The sequence below is a fragment of the Vicugna pacos genome, chromosome 13 (genome assembly GCF_048564905.1).
Source record: "Vicugna pacos chromosome 13, VicPac4, whole genome shotgun sequence".
Lineage (NCBI taxonomy): Eukaryota > Metazoa > Chordata > Mammalia > Artiodactyla > Camelidae > Vicugna > Vicugna pacos.
In genome coordinates this window covers 12,026,539-12,051,783 of record NC_132999.1, presented here as the reverse complement: position 1 = coordinate 12,051,783, position 25,245 = coordinate 12,026,539, and the positions used below count along the sequence as shown (strand labels likewise).

General features: G+C 42.8%; 1 protein-coding gene across 2 annotated transcripts in view; it reads left to right on the top strand.

The window, feature by feature from the left end:
• The window catches only part of ST6GALNAC3 (ST6 N-acetylgalactosaminide alpha-2,6-sialyltransferase 3), a 313,387-nt gene that overhangs the window by 56,263 nt on the left and 231,879 nt on the right, over nucleotides 1-25,245 (top strand). Inside the window, exon 1 of one of the 2 annotated variants that reach the window (XM_072974194.1) lies at nucleotides 18,798-18,846. The exons of the other annotated variant lie outside the window; for it this stretch is intronic. Within the exon in view, the coding sequence (XP_072830295.1) occupies nucleotides 18,814-18,846 (33 nt within the window). The 5' untranslated portion in view covers nucleotides 18,798-18,813. Of the gene's footprint in view, nucleotides 1-18,797; nucleotides 18,847-25,245 lie in introns of those variants that run through there. 2 annotated transcript variants of the gene reach the window in all.

Genomic DNA, 25,245 nt, shown 5'->3' with positions numbered 1-25,245 from the left:
TTGTGAAACCATCATTAAATCAGGCCACGCCTTCAGCCAGAACCTTTTCAAGGGGTGACCTCCATGTAGCTAGGAGAGGGCCCAGGGCATCCCTTACAGGATGCTTTGTTCCCCCTGACAGGGTGGCCACCTGCTCACGGAGTCCACTGATCTCTTGGGGTCCTGGCCTGGCTCAGTTCTGGTTGTACCATTCCCATTTGATGATGAAACTTGTCCGATTTTATTATTGCGATTGGTGAGAACCCAGGTAAGGATGGTCACCTCAGGCCTCAGTGTCAAATAAAGTACTTCGATGGTGAGACATTCTGTGTCTACCAGAGCCCAACAGCAGTGGAAAGCTGCGGTTCAAAGGGTGTGTCTTGAGCAGTAACTTCAGGCAGCCTGTGGATCCAGAATATGAGAGGCTGGCGCCAGCGTGGTTTCCTGCTGCCGCAGACCACAGTCAGCATGTGTGGGCATTGCAGACACCTGCAGCTCCAGTGCTAACAAGCTCCCAAGGTCACAAGGCTGGCGCCCGGCCTCAGCTGGTTGAACAGCTTCCAGGGCTTGTCATTGAGAGGCACCCCGTCATGAGGTGGCTGCCAGCAAGATATCCAGATGGGGCACACGCTGTCCCCAGTGTCTGGAGAGGCCCGCTCACTGCTGGGCTTCCTCTTTATTAGTGGGAGCAGCCAGCGGCAGTGACTGCTGCTCAGCCTTCTCCGGGTCACTCTGTTGACTCCTGTTTGTGTCCTCCTGACCGTGAGGGGTGGCAGCTGAACCCCTGCTGTGATTAGTGTTCCACCGGCTGCCCTGAGGATGCACTGGTCCGTGTCCGTGTCATAAAAACCACCCTGCTTCAGACAAGCTGTCTCTTTCAAGGACCCTCAGTTTTAATAACTACCTTTTACTAAAACTGTACAACTTTACCATCCTGAAAGTAGTGTTTTCTTCTTAAAAGAAACTTTGGAAAAGGAGAAAACACTGACTCACAAACCCTCCACGCAAAGGTAGAATGGCTGAGGTTCCAGTGCGGTTCCTCTGGCTCTGTTTTGTACATTTGTTTGCTCCCTGGCACAGAGCTGCGTTTGTGTTAATGTTTTGCTTTTTGGACTTGGTGGGTATTTTCCATGTTGTCACATGAGTTGTTTTAAAAATGAACCAAATATTGAGTATCTCCTGTATGAGAGAGACAAATTGGGAATTTCTCCGTAAGTTAGCTCATTTACTACAGCATCTAGTGAGGGAGACATAATTATCCCTATTTTGCAGTTGAGGACATGAAGGCCTAAAACGTTCCCATCACTTACCTAGATCATAGAGCTAGAAAGGGCCAGAGTCAAAATTTATCTGACTTGAGGCTGACTTCAAAAATCTATGTTCTTTTGATAGTGTGTTTTAATGGCTATCAAATATGCTTCTAATGATACCATGTTGTGAAACTGAATCAGTGAGGGCATGCGTGGTGCCTGCCACTGGAGACAGAATTCCTCCTTTCAGGGAGCTTCCGTCTTCCAGGCCCAGCCTAGCATGCACGCATGTGGTAGAAAGGCATTTGTCTTCCTTCCTGGTTTAAGTTTCCCTTCGTGGGGCTCTGCTCTAATCTTGGGCACACATGATTAATTCCAGGTGCCACATGTGTCCCTAGTTGTGTTGTGGCGAAGGAGCCCCACAACAGTGGTCTTGAAAGGCTTGGTCCCATCCTCGAGTTGTGCCCCTGAATTTGTGATTCAGTTGCACGCCCCATGCTTTTCTGCTCTGGCTCCATTTAAGACCTCTGCACGGGGTGGGGCCCTTTTGAGGTCAGGCCTTTTGTGCTGGCTGGTGGTCAGTCTTCTTGAATCTGAGGCCCAGGGCTGGGAAACAGCACCACCTACCACTAACAGGCTCACGGTGGAATTTTTAACACAGGTGCTTTATTTCAGAAGTTTATATCCTTCGTTGTAAAGAGCTAATAAAAAGAGACAGCTACAAACCATTTATAAATGCACTTCCAGAAGCAAAATTCAGAGGGTTTACTAAATGGCAGGAGCCTCATCAATAGCTGTTTTAAATGCATTTATTTCTTTTGGGAGGCAAACTTTCTCCAAAATAGCTTTGTTGTCAATAGACTCTTTGTTCCTTGGTGTGCAGCTTACAAATAAATGCATTTATAGGATTTGCTAATGTGTGAAGGTTTTGAAATTAGTGCTAAATTTGCAGTCTATAATGTATTATCTAATCATCCTTGATAGACTCAATTGTAGCCTCATTAAGTGGTGTCTTCTGTGATTCTGTCTAAAGATCCTTAAGCTAATTCTATCCTCTGTGGTTTTCACAGAAGAAAAAGAAATCTGCAAGGAGACTGTTTACCAAAGTGGGTGTGTGTGTGTGTGTGTGTGTGTGTGTGTGTGTGTAAGAAATATTCCTTTTAGATGAGGAAGCCCTAAAAAATAACCTGGTAATAAATAGCTTTCACAGCTGGTTAAGCATTAGAGGTGGGGAGGCATCTGACCTCAAAATTATATGACATCTTTTGTACATGCTGATTTCAGGAACCTTATTGTTGCTTAGAAAAGGTTTGAAATATTTGAGAAGTTAATGTCCTTCTTTTTACTCCCTTGGTGAGGATGATTTGGAATTGTAGTCTTTATCACTAATCCTTTGATGAGATATTTTTTCCCCAACATCTGCTGAATCTATAGACCTCAGAAATGGCATTTCTACTACAAATCCTAGTACTGATGCTAACCATCATTTATCCAGTGTCAGAGTCAGCTCTCAGTGCTTGAAAAACATCTCATCTCATCTTTACAATAGCTTATGAGGTTGATAGTTTTAGCTAACACTCTTTAGCACCAACCCTAAATTGTCATTATGTGTAGATTCAAACAGCCTTCCAAGTACAATTTTACTGCTCAACTCAACAAGTTTTTGTGTGATTTCTCTCCAAAATAGTGAGAAGTGACACCTCTGAGTATTTGCTGACTTGGTGTACCATTGCTGCTGCTTTTTTTTTTTTTAACAAGTCAATGAGGTTTTTTTTTTTTTTTAAACTGAGTTAAAATTGGCATATAATAACATTATGTAAGTTTGAGGAGTACAATGTGTTGGTTTGATACATTCACATAATGCAATACTGCAACACAATTACTACAGTACTGTTAACTAACACCTTTATCACATCACGTAATTATTTTTTGTGTTGAGAACAATTACGATCTAGTCTCTTTAGAAACTTTGAAGTTTCATATAATACAGTATTGTTAACTATAATCACTATGCTGTACATTAGATCTCCAGAACATTTTTATCTGCTGCTTTCAAGTTTATTCTGTTAAACAGCATCTCCCCAATTCCCCCAGCACTCAGCCTCTGGTAACCAACATTCTACTCTTTATTTTCACAAGTTCAGCTTTTTAGATTCCACCTATAAATGGTATCATAGTGTTCGTCTTTCTCTGACTTATCTTACTTAGTATAATGCCCTCAAAGTCGAGTCATGTCACAAATGGCAATTCTTTTTCTCATATCTGAATAATATTCCATTTCGTCTGTCTGTCTGTCTGCCTGTCTTATCTGTCTGTCTGTCTGTCTATCTATCTATCTATCTATCCATCCATCCATCCGTCCACCCATCCATCCATCTGTCTAAACATTATCCATTCATCTGTCAGGGGATGTTGAGGTTGTTTCCATTTCTTGGCTATTGTGAATAATGCTTCAGTGATCATGGGAATGCAGATATCTCTTCAAGATACTGATTTGTTTCTTCTCATACATAACCCAAGGGTGGGATTGCTGGATCATACGGTACTTCAATTTTTAGTTTTTGAGGAACTGCCATACCATTTTCCATAATGGCTGTACCTGTTAACATTCCCACCAACAGTGTGTAAGGGTTCTCTTTCTCCACATCTTCTTCAGCATTTGTTATTTTTTAGCTTTTTAATAAAAGCCATCCTAATCATAGTTATATATATATATATTCAGGCTTCCATTTGCTCTTTAGAACTTCAGTACAGTAACTGTTTCCATCCACCAGACACTGAAAAGTGCTACTAGGCAAGTGAACCTCGCTGTAAGTCTCCAGTGAGACAGATGCATAGCCTTGTAAAGGCACCCAAAACCAGCAGAGTAAAGATTCCTGTTTCCATTTCCTTCCTCCCCCACCATGAATATATGGTACAGTTAAAAATATATACATAAATAGAATAGATACACCTACATATACAACACGAACACACATAGATACATATATATGCAAACTGCTATAGGCTGGATGTTTGTGGTCTGCCCCTTCCAAATTCATATGTTAAATCCTAATGCCTAATGTGATGTTATTTGGAGATGGAGCCTTTGGGAGGTGATTAGGTCATGGGGTGGGATGGGGCTGTTGTGAAAGGGATTAATGCCCTTATAAAAAAGAGTTCAAAGATCCCTGGTCCCTTCCACCATATGAGGACACAGCGAGCAGACAGTCTTTTATGAACCAGAAAGCAGTCTAACATTGGACACTTAATCTGCCAGCTCCTTGATCATGTACTTCTCAGCCTCTAGAATTGTGAAAAATAAATTTCTGTTGTTTATAAGCCACCAAGTCCATGGTATTCTGTTATAGTGGCCTAAATGGACAAAGACGTATATGCATAAATTCACAGACAGAATCTTCACACACACGTAGACACACATTAACAACTCTTAGATGCACATATATACGTATATAGCACTCTAGTTCACACACAGATGCACGTACATGTAGAAACATACACACGTGTATACACACATATAACACATGCACATAAACTGTCACACGGGCATATCCTGTTTCCTGGGAAGAAACACTCATTGGTGGCAATGGCTTCTTTTTCTCTGTTTGCAGGTTTACTCTTTGGCTTTCACCCCTGTAGGAAGCCAGGCTGAAAGCTTTGAAACAGCACCAGCTTTTGTCCTGATAGCTATGTGTTGGTGACATAGGTTCTCAGAGAGAGAGAGGTATTAAAGGAAAAAGTCTCTAAGCAAAGCATAATCTTTCCCAAATAAGTACTTGTCTAGTGCCAGGTTTCTGAGCTCCAAGTAGATTAGTGGGACAAGCACTCACGTGAGAGTTCAGGGCAGGGCCTGAGTTCTAATTCTGGTTTTGTCACTAACCAGCAGGGCAAGGCACTTACCCGCTTTGAACCCCATACTCTTCATCTGTAAAAAGGAGGACTGGCTAGATGATCTCTCAGGTTTTAACTCTGATGTTCCATGCTTGTCTCTTTCCTAGTGACAGAGGAAGCACAAAGCAGACTAGGATGGAAATAGTATGTGAATAAAATCTGAAGATCTGAATCCCCACCTGATTGAAGATGGATAAGATCAATCCCCATTCCAAAACAAGAGAACCTCTTTACCTCCTCACTGCTTTGCTCAATGTTCATGTTAGATGTATCTGTCAGTCACTGGTTTATGCATATAGTGCCTCTCACCATGAAATCGAGGCTCTTGAACAATGTAATTGGTCTAATTTTGGTTTTCTGACTGCAGAAGTGGATGCTTCCCCTGCCTGTCTCTTGTCTCAGCTCTTACTGATTTTGATGGTGAGAGGGATTCATCTGATGCTCTGTGGAAACAGATATCAAGATCCCTGAGCAGAGTTTTGCATTCTGTCTGTTTGGCATTTACAAGGTATTTTATTAACATGGTGGTGATTCATGCCCCTTTTACTATTGGCTGCCCTTCCAATGCTGCTGTGATAAGAAAGGCCTTGCTTTTGCTAGGTAAGGGGTAAAAAAGAGGGGTGGCTCTAACATCTGCCTGGAGTCTGATGGGGATTGGGTCCATCCTACGGCCCCCAGTAGTCAGGTGGTCCCCTGCTTACCTTTCCGTCCTCATCCCTAGCCACCTCCATAAATCCTTGTACTTCCTTTTTAGCACAGTGTTTATCAGGTTATATTGCAATAGCCTGTTTATTTTCTCATCCTTCAGGACTGTAAGAACCTTGAGGCTTTGGCTTGTTTCTTATTGTATACTCAATTACTTGGCTATAATAGGTACTCAACTCAATAAATATTTCTTGAAATAGTTAATGATTTGGGTTAATCTGGATGAAAGCAGGGCTGAATGGAGGGCATTTTTTTTTTTTTTTGAGCCTGGAGACTTGGTTTTGGTGCCCCATGCTGGGATGTCCCTGGCAGCTTCATCTACTGAGCTGGCACGAGGAAGCTTGCCAGTCTCCTTTGTGGCAGGCCTAAAGCATGTTTTTAATGGGCCAGCATGGTCTATTTTATAATGCTTAATTGAAACACCCCTCATAGCCAGGGATTTCTGCAGTGGAGTTGAGTTCTGAGAACTGTCCCATTCCTGAACTAGAAAGAGTTCCTCTTGTCTGTAACACAGGGGAGAAGCGAGCTTGCATGTCTGTCTACCCCTGGACAGGCTGAGAGGTGGCCACAGCTCCTGGCATGCTTAGACTGAGAGAGTCTAGTATTCCTTCCAGGCAGACCCTGAAGCAAATAGCACCTCCTGGGTCCCCCATGACCCTGTGAGGCTTGTGCTCAAGCCACTTGAACAACTAGAGAATCTAGATCAAAAGAGGGGGGTCAGGATTCAACAACAGATAGCATGTGTTTTTTTTAAAAGGTGTGAGATACCAAGGCTTATCTTTTATGCAAATGGTCAGTATTATGTTTGCTTGTGGCAAAAATCCCTAAAAAAACACTAGGGAAATTTTGCATCTTGAAACACTTACTAAAATCCCTGCTATATGCCCAGTTCTATCACAGTGTTTTGGGGGACATAAATGACATGTGCAGCCCCTCCTTGTCTGAAAATGAAAGGAAGGAGTATAATTCTTTATTATAATAAATAGATATTTTAGTATATGCTTCATTCTCTTTACAACAACTGCGATTTAAGGATATATTCCTTCATGTCTTCCTGGGAGGGGCAATGTGATATTTTAGGCTTTTTCAGTACACTGCATTGCCCCTCCCAGGAAGATATGAAGGAATATACCCGTGAGACAAATTAGAGTCCTTTCCAGTTACTATCTGATCAAGTGCCAAAGCTTCAGATTAAAAGGGCAGCAGAATCTCTAAGAAGGTTCTGTTAATGGAGGATTCTTTAGAGGAGAGGGAGGAGGCACCTAGCCCTTGAAGAATGAATACATTCAGTCAGAAAGAGTACATCTCTGTAAGGGGCAGGTACCTCCAAGAGCAAAGACATACAGATGGGAGGGAAGGTTAAGAAGGCTGGGAAAATTCCTTCTTTGTTGGGATAGAAGTCCAGGGTGAGTGAGTTTGTTAAGGAAGAGGCTAAGCTACTAGAAAAGAGATTTGAATAGAGGTTTGTTTCTCTTTCACATGACAGTATAGATGTGGCTGGGTATCTGGAAAGGGTAATTAGCTTTGCTCCAAGATACCTTCTAAGGCCACAGGCTTCTTTCATCTTGGTTCTCCAGCATCTCCTAGGGCATCGTCTGTGTGCATATGATCATGGTTGGCTTGCCACTGCCACCGCTAGCCGTGGGGAGGAGGAGGAAAGGCAACCTCCTTTTCATGATGAGATGTGAAGTTACATGGCACTCTTGAGTCACATGGTACCACCCAGAATTAAGATAACTGGCCATGCCTACATGCAAGGAGGGGTGATAATGGGGCCTCTAGTTGGGTAGTGTGGCAGGATCTGTTGCTAAGAGAAAAAAGGAGACAGTCATCTCTGTCACCATGAAATAAGTAAGATGGGAAAAAACCTGGAAGGATTTTAAATGTCTATCAGAGAACTTGTCCTTCTAAAGACAGTGAAGAATCATGTTTCGGACCTTTTCAGCCAGTGAGGGCGTGGCCAGCTTTGGCTGTCTGGTGAGTGCAATGGGCAGAACCTGCTGGCAGTGGCCACACTTCCCTATCTTAAGTACTAGATTTTTCCTTCTAAACTTCGCATGTGCTTCAGGACCACATTACTGCGAGCCACACCGAGTCAATTCACATGGAGGATTAGAACTGGGTACACCGTGTCTTTCATTTCTTCGGCTTTGTTCTGTTTGAATATGTTGGCCTGCAGCCGGAGCAGGGAGAGGGTGCAGGAGGGATTGCTTTCCTATCACAAGGAAATGAGATGCCTAAACTAGTGATACAGTTGTTTTTTTTTTTAAACCAGTTTTTAGGAAAATTGAACTTACTCTGTGTACCCGTATGGTAGGCTTTCTGGGTGATGTAAAAGAACCTATTTTTACTTCATGAGATGAATTTTGGCAGTAAAGGGTTTAAAACCAATTTTGAATTTTTTTAAAAAAGTAATCTTACCATTAACTTGTCTTCTGTCCTTAAAGAAAGGAGAATGTTTACAGTGCTTGTAGAATATGCACTTCCTCTCCAGTTGTGTGGCAGGCTCATTAGCAAACTCATCTATCAAAGCCTTGTTAGGTGATCGCAAAGGTACTTCCCCAGGACCCAATGTGGACTTCTTTCTGAGCCATGTGTGAGTGTGTGTGTCTGTATGTCTGTTTGTGTCTATGCATATGAGTGTGTATGTATGTGTGTGTGTATCTGACTATGTTTATGTGCGTGTGTGTGTGTGTCTATCCCTGTGCATGTTTGAAGTGGGGTGTTCAGGACATGGTGATATGATAGGCTTACAGCACTCATTTTCCCTCAAGTAGTCCCTCTGATAAACGCTTGTATCCAGGAGACTTAAAACATGTGAAAAAGAAGTAGATTGAATGGTTCTGTCAGAATATAGTACCAAACACTATGGCTTTTTTTTTTTTCTCGCCTTTTCATGTTGGAGAATCCATAAACATTTTTCAAACAATTCAATAAGTTACTCTTCAGCTCACTCCCATGTAGAGATAAGAACTTCTGGGGGAGAAAAACTGTTATCTAAGAGCAGTATCAAGCACTTGTTTGAAAAGAAACAAAGACTATCTTTCCTACTGAAGCAGGTGGGATCGTTGCCACTCAGTCTAAGGTACCAAACACATGCTTGAGATGACAGACATATCAGATCCAAACACGTGGATCTGACAGCATGATCCCGGGGCCCTGAACTTTGAGAGGCAGTTTGAAGAATGGTTAGGAGAATGGCTTCTACAACCAGACTGCCCAGGTTTTAAGCTCACTCGGCCACTTCCTACCTGGCTGACGTTGGGCAAGTCCCTAGTCTTTCTGGGCCTCAGTCTCCTCATCTGTGAAATGGTATGATGCCCCCTCACACAGTTGCTGTGAGGACTAAATAACTGATGCCAATAATGTGCTCAGAGCAGTGTCCAGTACATGGAAGCACTCAATAAATGAGCCGGGTTTTTAAAACTCCAGAGCCCAGGTTTTTCTCACTTTACCATGTTACCTCACCAAGAAATGAGGGCTTGGGGGTAACAGCAGTCCCTTGGGCATAGAATGAGGGGGTGAGGAAGCGTGCTGCTTGACCCCAATGGAAGGAGAAGGGTCACGAATGTCTGCTTAGAGGCCAAGAAAAGGGGAGGGGAAAGGAGCGATCAGAATGTCAAATGTCACATAAGCAAGAAGCCATAGCTTTCTTTCCAAAGTATTAATTAAGAAAATGGATGTTAACATTTAGAGTGAGGGACTATATCTTATTTATTTTTACATCCATAGTGCTTGGCCCTTAGTAGGAGCTTAATAGATGTGGGAGTATGTTGGCCTGTCTCCCATTCATTCATTTGTTCAGTCATTCAACCAGTATTTTTTGTATACCTCTTGTGGACTGGCGCTGCTTCAGGATCTTGGCCATCGGAAGTGAAGACAATAGGCAGGGACGTGTCCCCTGCCCCAGTGGAGCCTTCGTTCTGTCTGGGCAGCGAGCCCGGGCTGGCTCCTAATGGTCACCACTTCGAGTAAGTGCAACACTCTGCTTCCCTTCCTCACCTCCAATTTTGTTCAGCAAACTAGTCTGTAGTTCTTTATATTTTTACATCTTGAAAACTCGACATCAATGGCTTTCTCAAGCACTGGTTAGCAGCAGTGGTTTGGGGATCTCCTTGGCAAGCGGTGTTTAGAGGAAAGAGCTTCTTTCTTGATGTCAGAGGAGCTCCTGGCTTTGAATCTGTTATGGGTTGGGTGGACTTGTGCGTCTTCTGAATTTCCAATTTCCTTATTGCAAAATGAGAAAAAGGCTTATCTTGCAGTGGCTTGTCTGGAACTTGTGTGGTCCTAAGAATCAGCTGGGTATTTATAAAAATTCGAATCCTGTCCCTTAACCCAGACTCACCTAAGGGTCCCCCCTTTTTACTGTCGTAAACAGCTCAGAGTAGAGAGCCTTGCACCAACATGACACTATCATTACAATTTCATATTTCTACTTCGCATTTGTTCTTCCACATTTTGCACATATGATTTTAGGGCCTGAGCTTTCCAAGTCTCACCAAATGGAAGGGGCGGCAGTGCTTTTCCAGAAGTTCCAAAAGGAATTACCAGGCAAACTAAGAATGCAACCCAGCTTAATTCATCAAACCACACTGCCTCTCCTTAAGCCTCAACCCTGGAAGCTGGTCCTTTGCCTTGCCGCTCAAAGAGCATGGTACATACAGCATCGTGGGCATCTCGGGGGAGCTTGTTAGCAATGCGGAATTCCAGGCCCCACCTCAGACCTTCTGAATCAGAATCCGCAGCTTAACAAGTTCCTCACATTGCTATTTGAGAAGCACCAGTCTGCTGAATACTTCTAGCTCAAAGGTGTGCTTTTCTTTTTAGGTTAGGGTAATAATGAGTTACTTAAAACTCACTTCTGATTCAGGACTACACGGCTGTTTAAATAAGTATATCTGCATTAATGCTGTTGTAATGACATCACAGAATTGCTGGCATTTATAAGCTGGAGAGTAAATTCTATATGTGTGGAAAAATTAGATAAATTTGAATTTCACATGACAGTTTAATAGGGGCTTTAAATTTTTAACGTGTAAATCATCTTCTGCTTTCTCAATGGCTTTTCCTAAATAGTGGGAGCAGAAAAGAAATTTATGTTATTCTGAGTTTTTTTTTTTTTTGCCAATGTGGACTTCTGAGGGATTCATTTACAAATTTGCTGTCTGATTAGGAGGTGATATTGATAATCTGGATCTGTACTGGTTTCTAAGACAACTTGGCAGATAAACAGCAATGGCTTCCTAGGTCTTTACTTTTTAAAACTTACTGCCATCTAAAAGGTGTAAAGGCAATTTAATAAATACAGACAACCTGCTAAGCAGCCCAGGAGAAGAGATGCTTGAATAATATATGTCTGCGTGAGTGGACAAGATGTGCTTTTCAAGATTAATGATTTAAGATGTTCTTTACACTCCTAGCCTGATTAAACAAGGCTTAATTCTAAACAACACTTTCTTTTCTCCCTTCTTCAAAATGCACTGTCCTTCTCCATCCCTTCAGGATTGATTGCAGGGGTGATCTAGGATGCTGCCTATCGGAAGCTGTAAATTCTCTTTTTATAAAAGGAAGATTATCCCTTTCTTAATTCCTTTTTTTCATTGCTGTCAAATGGGAGGCCTTCAGAAGAAGTCAGTTAGCATTCATTGTACCTTCCCAGAAGGTGGCTCAACTTTCGATTGAGATGTTCTTGAGGATTCTGTGTTGGTGGCATCCGGGCCTCCTCCTGTCCTCTTTGACTCTGACGGCTCCTCCTTCCCTCGTCCCCCCGCGCTTCTGGCTCCTCCTGACAGGTGTTTGTCTCAGACTGCCGTTCAGCTGCTTCTCTCTGAATTTACAGGGTTATTACTTTAACTTTTGATTAGCTTTTCACAAATTTTGTCCTACCAGGTTTTAATAGGTATTCTGCTCCTCTCAACCCCTAAAAATATTAACTGGTCAGTAAAAAGTGCAAAATGCTGATTTTGACAGAGTTAAACACAGTTCTGCTTGTTAGTTTAACCACAGGACGACTCAGAATCTTTAGTGTGCTGCCAGGTGGAGGCTGGGTTGTTTGTCTGTTGGGTGTCTTAATCTGAAATCTCTTTCTTGGTAGAACCCTCTTGCAAAGTCTCTAGCAAGACCAGTGTTGAGTGAAATGTACTTCCTGGTCTCTTCCTTACTATCTCTCCCACATGCCTCTCTGTGTCCTGAGCTCTGTCTGATGATCTCATGTGCTGCTGCAGGGTTAGTATTCTCAGATTCATCTAAATTCACCACCACCACCAACAGCTAACCTTTACTGATCACTGATTTTACTGCCAAGCCTTTTACAAGCATTTTCTCAGAGAAACTCCTTTGCTTCTCCAGTGTCTGTGAAATCAAATTCAGACCCCTTAATGTGATACTCAGGACCCTCTGTGATCTTAGATCAATGTATTGGCAACCACACTTCTTCCCTTCCCAGCGGTCAGTATCCTCCTTTGTGCCTGGTTTTTCTTTCTGGTCCTTGTACCTCCCAGTAGGCTGTACCACTTTCTTATTTTGTTTACTGTCTGTCTTCCTCAACTAGAATGTACATCCCGTGAGACTGGGATATTTGTTTTGTTCATGTTGTACCTCAAGCACCCACACCAGTGTCTAACAAGTCATAGGTGTTCAGTAAATGTTTCTAACTGTTGACTTTCCTCTCTTACCTTGTTCTCACTCATTTCTTTTAGCGCTTCGTCTTGATCTGACATCATCTCTCTAACTCCGTTTGGAGTCTCTAAGTACCATTTCTTCCCCAAAGTTTTTTCTAATCATGACCCTTCCCTCATATTAAGGATCCCTTTTTAGAATGTTGTTCATACCTGACTTTTCAGTAAATACATTCAGCCTTTTAGTAAAGGTACTTTTAAATTGAAAAAGGATCAAGGAGTATCCATATTTGCCTCTTACGCAATTGTGACGATGCTCAGTAAATTTATAAATAAAGGGAACAAACCCAACATCGTGCTTCTGGTGAAGTGAGCCCTGTTTGCATCTTGGGCTGCCCGAGGTGAGCTGCAGCAGTGCTCATGTACCTCTGTGTCCTCGCTAGAGCCTCTGACACAAGTGCCTGACATCCTCAACGGGCTGTTCATGAGAATTCTATTCCCCAAAGTTACCTTTTTCTTAAAAGACATTGCTCTGATATGTTACGGAGCTTGAGTTGCGAAACTTCCAGCTGCTCGTCACAGTGGGAGAGAACGGTCCAACGACTGAGAGATCGGAGGGCGGTGAGGGGCTTGACCAGTTTCTTTTCTTTTTGGGTTTCACTTGCACATTTCATTCTTTCCCCTTCCTTTTGGGCAAACAGTTTTCCCACTTTAGGGCAGATTGTTTGAATTTTTCCTCCAATATCCTTATTTCTTTCTCTTTGTTATTTGTTTTCTCTCCCTTCCCTCAGAGAGAATTCAGACTCTCACACGATGTAAAAACAAATGCTGGGAAATTGCAATACTCTTTTTGGCAAAGTACATTTTCTTGGGCAGCACTTGGTCCCACGTGTTTTAAGGCTGCTGACACCAGCTTTCCACTGAGCCACAGGAAAGTGTGTCATTCTTTCTCTTCCACAGAATATCGCCTGTCCCCAGGGACTCAGTGGCAGCCAACCCATAACTTGTTCTCTCTCTCATAAATGCTCTCTAATCCCCCGGGCCTTTTCTAATACAGCTTTTCCATTTATTCATATATCACCAGCTTTAATTTGTTCTGTTCCAAGATGAGGATTAATCAAGTGAATAAAACTGTGTATTTATTTGGGACATAGGATAGCAAAGGCTTGGCACCAGGCAGACTTTCATCCTCAGGTGCTCCTGTACTAGTTGTGTAACCACAATCAATTTCTTTTTCTAAGCCTTAGTTTCTTCATCTGTGAAATGGGGGTAGAACGCCTGCCTCACAGTATTGTGGCAAGAATCAGATCAGATAATTCATGTGAAATTTGGACACAGTGTGTGGCACCTGGTAATCATTCTCTAAATGGCCAGGATAGTGCAAGTGATGCTCTCTGCCTCTCTGGCAGCTGGGGTCCTCGGGCCTGAATCTTCTTCATCCATGTGTGCCTGACACATGACAGTCAAATCATTTTTGTTTCAAAGACAATTTTGCCTTCACAAACCATTCAGCTAAGTAAAGTGAGGCGCAGATCGTGGCTGGTCTCACTCTGTCTTGTCGGGGCATTTCAAAGGAGAGGCTTGTGCATGAAATTACTCTCTATAGGACAGTAGGAAGGTGTCTATTCCCCAGGAGTGTGGCATTTCCTATTAGTCCACAGACAGACCTGTAAGCAAAGGAAGACCTTTAGGAGTTGTTCTGTATGTTGGGTGACATTTCCTGGATGCCATGGTGAGATTCTTAAGTAAGGATCTCATTTTGTGCTTTTATGAATGAATGGCTTACAGTTAGCTGAGCCCCACTTGTGTCTCCAGCTGTGCAGAGTGGACCACAGCAGTGCTCTCCAGGCAAGCACGGCTCACTGTGCCCTTGAGATGAAAGCTTGACCTCCCTCCTCAGAGCGCGACGATGACCAGGTCTATGCTCTGGCAGTGGTGCTAGGAAGAGCTCTGCTTAGAAGAACGGGGTTTTCTCCTCACTCCTGCACACGGTTCTGCACATTTCTGGGTCGTCTTTTTCCTCTGCAGGGTGAGGACTCTTGGCTAGATTATCTCTGAGATCTTCTCACACCAGAGATCACATTTTCCGTCCCAATTTGAGTTTCTTTACATTTCCTGAAGAGCATCTTCACCAGTCACTGCCTGGTGGGCTGGCTTGTGCATTGAGTGCTTTGGTGTGAAAGGCACACCTCTTTCAAGCTGACCTCAACTTTCCTCTTTTACCTTTTCTCTCTTGTTCTTGCTTCCTCTCCTCTTTAAAGGTGTCAAGTAAAGCCAGCAGTGATGACTCGGGTTAACGCTTCTTGTGGTGATGTGAACAGGTGAGTGGGAGGTTTCATCCTGTCTCAGTCTGTGTAGTCTCTGTCCCCTCCTCATTTTCCACCTTGCTTCCCTTTGGTCATTCAGATCCCCTGTCCTGGAACTTGTTGAAGTTTTAGCATATTCTCTCTTCATCATGTCTTTCCCTTTGTGATCTGAGATTTTCTGTTCTGTGGGTAGTGCCAGTTTCCTCCACCCTGCCATGGAAAGCAGTGCTGCTCAAACCACAGGGTCCAGCAGCTGCCCTGCTAGTGTGGCACGTGCGTGGTGGGGTGATGGCGGGACGCTGTGAAACACTGCGAGATGCGCGAGGACGGAGATGGGTAAACAGTGTACACTCGCTGCTTGGTTCCCATCTGGACGCTGACAGCACCTCAGACTGGGTGCAAAGATTTCCCCAGTGATGGCCTCACAGTGGCCTGAATGGATCGCAGGCTAGGAACCAAAGGTGACTATTTCAGCAGATCTTGGCTGCCGCTGAGCCTGTTTCTGCCAAGCCAGGGGTTGTCTGGGTCTCAGTGGAGCTGGGCCTTTTGCAGCACTGTTGTACTCTGGGCTGAAATCCTGATGTTTCAACCTCTTGGACCCATGAATTTTCAGCCACAACTCTTATTCAGCCTGCTTTGCGACCTGACACTTCTGGCATTTGAGCCCCTTTCTAAGCATTCAGTAACTCATCAGGAGCCCCCGTCAGAGAGGGAGCAGGGAACCCAGGCAGGGGGACGGTGGCCCTGTGTTTCAATGCCTTTAGATCATTTCCCTCTGCCTTTGATGGGGACTCCTTGGTGAGGACTGCTAGTTATTGGGAGGAACCATGAGAACTGCCTTGAGTTGTTAGAGAGGAGATACATGGCCAAACTGTGTCACTTTGGAAAGTTTGCATTCTTGTCAGCCCTGGACAAAATTACCTGCTTCCTGCATCACGAGGAGGGATTGAACATTTAAGGACAGTCCATTTGCAAAGACTGAAACCCTGATAGGAAGGCACATAACCCCCTGCTCTAGTTTGGGTTCCCACAGAAAACAAGAATTCCAGGGCATGTTGTTATGTGGGAGATGATCCAGAAAACACTGGTGGGGAGGGGGAGTGAGATGGGAGGAGGGATGTCAGCAAGGGATGTGTTATCAAGCTAGCCAACCCTGTGGACAACTGGCATTCAGTCCTGCTGGGAAAGTCTGGAATTCTGTGTAGGACAGGCACCTCCGAGTTATCCCACCTGAGACATGAAGGATCTGCTGGCCAGAGACCCTCAGGCAAATAGCTGCAGGGGCTGAAGGAATAAAGGCCACGGGAATGTGGTTGCAACTCCGGCAGCTCGACTACATCTGTTATCCCACAGTCACCTTCTGAAGGGTCATAGACAGAAGCTGAGACATTTTCTGTGTAGAGAATGAATCCAAAACTCAGCAAAGCAGCTGAGCTCCAAGGTCACAGAGCCAGTTCTTGAGATTCAAGGTCGGGCGAATCCAGGTTTCCTGACTCTGGTTCTGGTGCTCTTTCCACTTGGCTACTCAAGATAGAAATCTAAATTTGTAATGATTTATGAGGCATATGGATTCTGATTAATGGAGCAATATTCTCTTCCTGTTGTGGATTTGTTAGTCTTTTTCTGAGTGAAAAATTGTCAGAGGGATTGAATCCTGAGAGCCAGCAAAAGAGCAAGAAAATGGCTGAATGTGTAAACAAATTCTCCCAGGAAGATCATATTTTTGAAGGCATTTATTATACATGTCTTTTTGTCATTGTTGTGTCTTAAGTGTTTACTTGGGCTTCTAGTTTTTTTTTGCTTTTCCAAGGATGTGACTGATCCACTGTAGAAAAGCCCGACAGCCATCGCCTTAATGATGGCTTATTACTGTCTGTGTTATTTAAGATGCAGAGGAAATGTTTGTCACAGACGAGCAGCTTCTAAACATGTCCCACCAGGTGCAATGAGGCACTTGACTTGTGTATCGCACATTTGTGGAGCTCCTCTGGATGAAAGGATCAGGATGGTTTATAAAAACATTGAGCTAGGTGAGACTGGGTTTGCTCTTCAATTGTGAAATGCCCACAAGACTTTGGTAATACTGAGAGTGAAGCATCTGTGTGATTCCCCAGGCTGAGCCAGAGGCTGTAACCATCCTGCACCAAGGAGAACATGTGCTGAGGATGCTGACTGTGGCCTCTGGTGCAAACAAAGCCCCCAGCAGATTGGAAATGTTTAAATTGGAAATCAAATGCCTGGGTATGACTCTAAAATCATGGGACTAGCTAGAAACATGACAAATTATTCTAAGCTTTGGGTAGAGGTGTTCAATCATGGGATTAGCCAAAGACCATGTCCATGGAAAAGTAGAGAAAAGGTTTAAAGGTTTGGGGGTTCCATCTACACTTTCCCTAATTCTTGGGTGCGTTTGGTTGTTGAATTATGTCTCCATTCTCTTATTTATTGGAAGCCAAAAGTTTAAGTCCTATTATGTGGTCATTTGTAAGCTTTTGGAAAAGGGATCTTCATATTGGAGAAACTTGTTCAAGGCTTACTTTAGAATTCCCAGAAGGGAATTGCTAGGTCTGAAAGTCAGCACATTTTAAGGTGTTGGATGCGTCTTGTCTCCAGAAATGGGGAGACTATTTTTATACCCGCTTTCCTAGTGGTTTCTGAATATCTCTTTCCTTAGATCTTCTTCAGTAATGGATTGTCCATTCTTTTTCATTTTGCCCATCTGATAGGTGGAAAATGATATAACATCATTGCTTTTTTAAAAAGTTTTATTTATTTATTTATTTATTTATTTATTTTTAGAGAAGGTACTGGGGATTGAACCCAGGACCTTGTGCATGCTAAGCATGCACTCTACCACTTAAGCTGTCTCCTCCCCCAACATCATTGCTTTAATTTGCATTCCTTTGAATATTATGGAAATTATTGTGTGTGGCTATTGCCTATTTGCATGTTATATGAAGTTGCCTCATAATGCTCCCTCCCCTGCCCTTCCCTTTTTTGCTGCCAGAATAACTTCAACTAAGCCAGGTGCTCCACTGCTGCTTCCTTTGGGTCCCTATATACCTATGGTCTGGTTAGAGAGTAACTGTGAGCCCCTGGGAGATGGGTCACCTACCCAGGGCCCAAGATGAGGTCCCAGCTCAGGGCCTCACCTGCCTGTAGCATCTGGCTAACAAACCCATTTGGGGCAGGGGCTTTTAACTGGGGGTATTCCTCATTCACTTCAATAAAACATGCAATAAGTCCAGGCAAAGGTGTCCACTTCTTATTCCCTAAAATCAAACCTTTGTTTTGTTGTTGGTATAGCTTTTCCTATGCTGCCAACTTTTGAACAAAAACTGTATTTTGTTTAAAACAATAAATATGACTTTCTTTGAGTGACTGACTTTTGCCTTCTAATGAGGTGACTGGATGGGGACAGTCATATCCTATATCAGGCCATCCACCTGAGCCCCTTCACGTCTCATTTTCCTCTGCCTGGGATGGTGCTCTGGGCTGCTGTTTTTGAGAGAAAGATCTTTTAAAATCAAGAAATATTCCCCCTTTTGGTGTTTGTCCAAAGTGTGGCCCCTTGGAAATGGGCAACTTTTCCCACTTGGGTATGTTCTTTAAGACCTTTCCTACTGGGCGTAACAAGCTGGCTTGGTCACTGTCAGTGGTGAGGAGATGTCAGCTGTCTATGGTCGGGTGGCCTTTTCAGTGTTGAGGATAAGCTACAAGCCCAGGCAGATGCTAATCAGGAAAGAAGTGAAGCTGAACCTGGCCCAGTTCACCTGAAAGTGGGTATATTTACTTCCTCCAGGAATTTCTTATATATGGGGCTGCCACGTCTCTTGGAACATCACCAAGATAATGAAAAGGAGGAAGCAGAGAGCAGGAGTCAAGGACCTGAAGGGAACCTGCAGTGACCAGCTAGCGCAGTGAGGAGTCAGGCACAGGTTTACACCCTGCATGCAGGGCCCTTTCTTCGCCACTGGAGGGCACTCTCCTCACTCTTAAAGCAATAGTACCCGGAAAAAACTGGTGGTTTCTCAGTGGAAGTCCCCAGAAGCGACTGCATTTAAGATGCTACTTTGTGTCTCAGCTTCCATTCTCAAGGTATGTTATAAACGTAACAACACTCCAGCCTAGACAGGCGTGGGGAAGATTAGTGCCCGGAGATTTCTGTTGTAAATTAAGCACAGTCCCTGCTTATTTGTGTTTCATTAATGAAATGTGTTTGGAACCCTGGGGCTCTCTTATACTTGCAGAGGCGGCATCCACCTTTGGAAGTGCTATACATCCAGTCTGCTCTTCTTCTTTGCCCATATACCCGGTGTAAAGGTGGCTGCTGCACGCCTGTGTTGAGGTCAGGCGGCAGATGAGGACTCCATCCTCTGTGTTGATCCTGTTTATTTTGGGAGCACTGAAGAGTGCCTGTGGTTGGTGTGGGTCAGCCTGACAGGAGATTTTCCATTTAGAGAGGATTTAAGACTTCAGGCACAGGAAATACAAGCCATATTTCACTCACTCAATGCATCAGGCAGTGCTACCATTTAACAAAACCACTATTCTGACTTCTGGGGTTTCTAGGTCATCTGGTAGCCACTGTGTGGGATCAGTGCCTTGACCCTTGCTCAGAGGTTCCTCCGGATTACAAGGCATCTTGTTATTGAAATCTTTACATCTCTTCTTTTTTTCCTTCTTTTTTTAAATTTGTCAGCCTTAGAGGATGTGTGAGGTGACCTGCCCTTTATTTGTGGGCATGGGAGTGCCTCCCCCCTAGAAAGTCACTGATGTTAATCAGTAGAGCTGCTGGCAGTGCTACTCCTGTTGGGGGTGCAGGTTTTGGAAGTGGTCATTGCTTGGTGACCAGCACAGTGACAGCTAATTTTCTGGGCCCTTGAACCTAAATTTGCACAGGAAGAGCATAAAAAACTCACCAAGCAAATATTCCCCACCCCCCACCCTGATCCATGACTACTACTGTCACCATCATTACTAGCTAATCATTATATAGCATTACTATATTGCAGGCATGGGTCATTTTTGTTTGTTTGAAGAAACTTTGTGTTTTAGAAACAGTTTTAGATTTACAGGAAAACTGTGAAGACAGTACAGAAAGTTCCCTTATATCCTATACCCAGTTTCCCCTATTATTAACATCTTCCATTAGTAAACACATTTGTTACAATTAGTAAACCAATGTTGATACAGTGTTATTAACTAAAGACCATACGTTATTCAGATGCCTTATGTTTTGACCCAATGTCCTCTTCCTGTTCCAACAGCCCATCCAGGATACGTTATATTAATGGTCATGTCTCCTTAAGATCCTCTTGGTGTGGCAGTTTCTCAGACCTACCTTGCATTTGATGACCTTGACAGTTTTGGGGAGCACTGGTCAGGTGTTTTGGGGAATGTCCCTCTTTTGGAATCTGTCTGAGGTTTTCCATGATTAGAATGGGGCTGTGAATTTTTGAGAGGAAGACCACAGAGATAAAGTGCCATTGCCATCACATCCTGGTAAGTCGTGGTTGACACTGACCTTTATCACCTAGCAGAAGTGCTGTTTGACAGGTTTCTTCCCTGTGAAGCTGCTATCCCTGTATCCATACTGTGCTCTTGGAAGAAAGTCACTATGTGCAGCTCACACATAGGAGTGGGGTTAGGCTTCACCTTCTTGAGGGCAGAGTAGTGACACAAATTCTCTGCAGTTCTCCTGCACAGGAAATTCCTCTTTTCTCAGCTGTGTACTTATTTATTCAGTTGTTCATTTACATTGGTGTGGGTGTGTGGAGATTTATTTTATACTTTGGATTATAATAAAATACTACTTTACTTTGTCGTTCAGATTGTTCCAGCTTTAGCCACTGGGAGCTCTGTCAGTTGCCTTTGTGTCCCGTTGACGTACTTCTGTCACTGTGACGTTGTTGTTGTTTTGAGTACACTCTTACTTTCTGACACAAGATACTCCAGGCTCATCTTATACATCTCCTGCCCCAGTCCTAGAATCAGTGATTTCTCCAAGGAGCCCTGCTTCCTTTATTGGAGGATGGTATTAAAACCAAGATCTGGGCACTAAGTGTTCTTATTGCTACAAGGTTGCTGTCAGTGGACAGGGCAGGGAAATATATATATATATATATATATATATATATATATATATGTACTAATCTATGGTCTGTATGTAGCCATCTGTATCTGGTTAAACTAAACACAGGTTTATACAAACATCTCCAACTCTAATCCATCACCATGTGGATCATTCTGGCCTCCCCACCTTGGGGACCTGTGATCTTACTCCAACAGCGGTAAACTTGCTTCCACCATCTGCCAGGCATTTACTTAATTGTTCAGTTCCAGTATGCTTGTATACCAGCATCGAAATTGTTCACCAGACCCCCTGGAAAATAGCTTTATCCACTAGAGTACAGTGCTGCTTATGTACAGTTTCTTTTGCCTTTAGTTTTATAAACTCCTCATTTCCAAAGTTACTTAGGGAGCAACATTTTTTTTTCTTCCATTTCTTCAGTGAGGTTGTCTCATATGTTTGTAATATAGTTAGATTGTTTTGTCACATTCTGCATTTCATTTTGGGATTCTCTGACCTTTTACATGATTAAAAAAATTACGTATATTAAAATTCACTCTTTGTGCTGTAAATTTCAGTGGGTTTTGACAAATGCCGGTAACTTCCATTAGCCATTAGTGTCCTAGTGAATAGCTTCATCACGCTGTGAATTCTCTGTGCTTCATTTATTCACCTAGTTAACCTTGCCCCAGTCTGCTGATTTTTTTTAACTGTCTCTATAGTTTTGCTGTTTCCAGAATGTCGTATTATATAATTGTAATAATATAGAGCATAGCCTTTTCTGATTGGCTTCTTTCACTTAGCAATATGCATTTGAGATTTATTCATGTCTTTTCACAGCTTGATAGCTCATTTCCTTTCATAGTATTTCATTATATGGATATACTCCAGTTTGTTTATCCAATTCACCTGTTTAAGGACATCTTGGTTGCTTTCAACTTTTGGTGACTATGAATAAACTGCTATAACATTTGCTTGCAGGTTTTTGTGTGGACTTAGTTCTAAAGTCATTTGGGTAAATACCTAGGAGTGTGATTGCTGGATTATATGCTGAGACTATATTTAGCTTTGTAAGAAATTGAAAAACTGTCTTCCAGATTGCTTGTGTTATTTTGTATTCCTGTCAATGAAGAATGAGAGTTCCTGTTGCTCTTTTTCCTTTCCAGCAACTGGCATTGTCAATATTTTTTGGATTTTAGCCATTCTAATAGGTAGGTTGTTTTATTTTGTACTTTTCTAATGGCAAATGATGTGAAACACTTTTCATATGCTTATTTACCATCTGTAAATCTTCTTTGGTGAAATCTCCGCTCAGATCTTTTGTCCATTTATAATTAGACTTTCTTATTGTTGAGTTTTATGGGTTCTTTGGACACAAGTCCTTTGTCAGGTATGTGTTTGCAAATATCTGCAAACTTCTGTAGCTTATCTTTCCATTCTTTTAACAATGTCTTTTGCAAAGCAGAATTTTTTAATGTTAATAGTGTCAAACCTAGATTATGCTTTCGGTGTTGCTTCTTAAAACTAGTCTCCACACCCAAGGTAACCTAGATTTTCTCCTTTGCTGTCTTCTGAAAGTTGTATAGTTTTGCATTTACACTTAGGTCTGTGGTTCATTTTAAGTTAATTTTTATGAGAGTTGTAAAGCCTTTGTTTAGCTTCTCTCTCTCTCTCTTTTTTTTTTTCAATGTGGACATCCAGTTGTTCCAGCACCATTAGTTGAAAAGACTATTCTTTCTCCATTGAATTTCCTTTGCTCCTTTGTCACAGGTCACCTGACTATTTGTGTGGATCTGCTTCTGGGCTCTCTGTTCTGTTCCGCTGAGATATGTGTCTGTTCTTTCACCTGTACGATGCGATTTTGCCTACTGTTGCTTTACTGAATGTTTTGAAATCACTTGGTGTGAGTGTTCTGATCTTTTTGTTCTTCAGTATTGTTTTTGCTATTCTAGGTCTTTTGCTCTGGAATGGTTTTAAGTCCTTTACATATATTAACTCAGTCCTCATAGTAACCGACTAAGAGGCACAAAGATGTTGTGACCTGTTCAAAGTCACACAGCTAATAAGTGGAGGAGGCAAGATGCAAGTCTTGGCAGTGGCTGCAAAGGCTGGCTTGCAGCCACCCAGCAGATGGCTTCTGAGGGTAATGAAGAAGAAATCCTTGCTTATTTTCAACAACTTGGTGAAAATACTTATGAGATCATTTCCTGGACCCATTTTATTGGAAAATAGGCAGCATAGTGTGTAGTTTTAGAGTTCTTGCTTTAATATAGAGACTTTGATTGACACCTGGCTCCATGGATGATAAGCCCTGGCACTTGGGCAAACTGGGCTTTAAGGTCAGAGTCTTCACTTGTAAAATGCGAACACAGTGGATTCCTTTAATGGTGTCCTGCTGGCTTTCTAAACAGTTCCCTTTCTGTGCAGTGTGGTTCGGCCCCCTGGCCACAGCAGTTCATTGAGTCAAGCCTCAACTTCTCTAGCCTGGGAGCCTGAAACGCAGTGACAGGAGCTCTTGGTGTGGAGGCACCTTTCTGTACCTGTGTGTAGTCTGGAGAGCAGGTCCACCACCATCTGCTGCTGCAGTTTCTCGGGTGGTCCCTGGTCCCTGCCTGCCTGGGCTGGATGCTTAGGGTTGATTTACTCTTTGAGCAACTCCAGTATCTTTAGAAAGAAATTACTCTCTTTTTCCCCTTCTTCTCCTTCTCCTTTTTTTTTTTTATTTTTTAAAACTTCAAACTATGACTACCAAAGGGGAAATGGCGGGGAGGGATAAATTAGGGGTTGGGGATTAACAGATACACACTATTATGTATAAAATACATAAACAACAGGGACCTACTGTATAGCACAGGGAACTATATTCAGCTTCATGTAATGACTTGTAATGGGAAATAATCTGAAAAGAAAATATATATGTGTGTATATGTATAACTGATTCACTTTGCTGCACACTGAAACTAACATTGTAAATCAACTATACTTCAATAAAAAATTAAAAAAAAAAACTCAAGCCAGGGCAGAATCAGCCCCCTCTTGCTTACAGGTATCTTAATTAGTGCAGGGGTAATAGTAGCTGTCACATTGCTTATGAGGATTAAACAAGATAATGTACAAAGCACTTATCACAGTGCCTGTCAGTAAGTACCTGGTAACCAGCAGTTTTTACTATTATCTAATAAGGGCTCTTGATATTTACCTAGTGCTTTACAGTGTAAACTACACACTCCTGTGTTGCTTACTTATTCTCCTTAACAATGGGTGGAAACGATATCCACATGTTGTGGACAAGGAAATCGAGATGTTTAAGAATGTGCCCAAGATCATGAAGCTGGCAAGTGGCTGAGCCCTACCAAGGCCCTTTGCTGGCAGGTGCAGGGTTCTCACTACGGTTTCAGGCTCCTATGTGGGTTAAGCAGGCATGAGTGACGATGGAGAGGGGGAGGTAATTTCCTTTCCCACTTTCAGGGAACACGAGTGGAGATGGGAAACCACAGGCACTTTGCAGGAGACACAGTATAAGAGTCTGCATTGAAGATGGTGTCTCCTTCTGTAGTTAGGATGAGTGAGATTGGAGAATTTAGGCTGAGAGTCCTTTTCTGAACTGCCTTCTGAGCCATGGACAGTGCCTAGAGTCAGCTTGCTTCTGATTCGCCCATCTATATCCTTTTGAATTTATTGAACAACCCTTTTATATAGTGTATTTCATGTGCCAGACACTGTGTTAGGGCAGAGGTGAAAAGATAAATGATACCCATTAAAGGTCCATCTTGTAAAAGCTTACAACACAGTGGAGAAGGCAGACATGAAACCTGTTAAGTATAACACAGTATTATATCAGAGAGATGAACACAAGTGTTTGGGAACACAGTGATTTTTGGAGTATTACTGTATGCTAAGCGCTGTGCTAAATGCTTCACATGGATTAGCTAACTTAGTCTTCACATCAGCCCTATGAAGGAAGTATTGTGATTGTTCCTGGTTTATGGATAGGTAAGCTGAGGCAGGGGGTGTTAGATAACTTGCCCAAGGTTATACAGAAAGGAGTTGTGGAGTCAAGTTCCAGAGCCTGCCCCGTTATTTACGGCACTAAACTGCCTCCCAAAAAGGATCTGAATATGCAGTTCTTTCTGGAATAGTTGGTGAGACTTTCAGAGGAGGCCTTATTTGAACTGGCTATTGAGGGATAAATAGGAGTTTATAGGTAGATAGAAGGGAAAGAGCATTTTAGGTAGAGGAGACAATGTGAGTTAAAGCACAGATGAATGAAAATATGTAATGTGTTCAGGGAATGACTAATCCTCTTGGGGGCCAAGGGGTGGTGGGAATGGTTGGTGAATAAGCTCAAAAGGTTAAAGCTAATGCAGTAAACATTGCAGTGCTCTCAGAAGAATTTAAGCCAGGAGGAACTGTCTAGATATGTT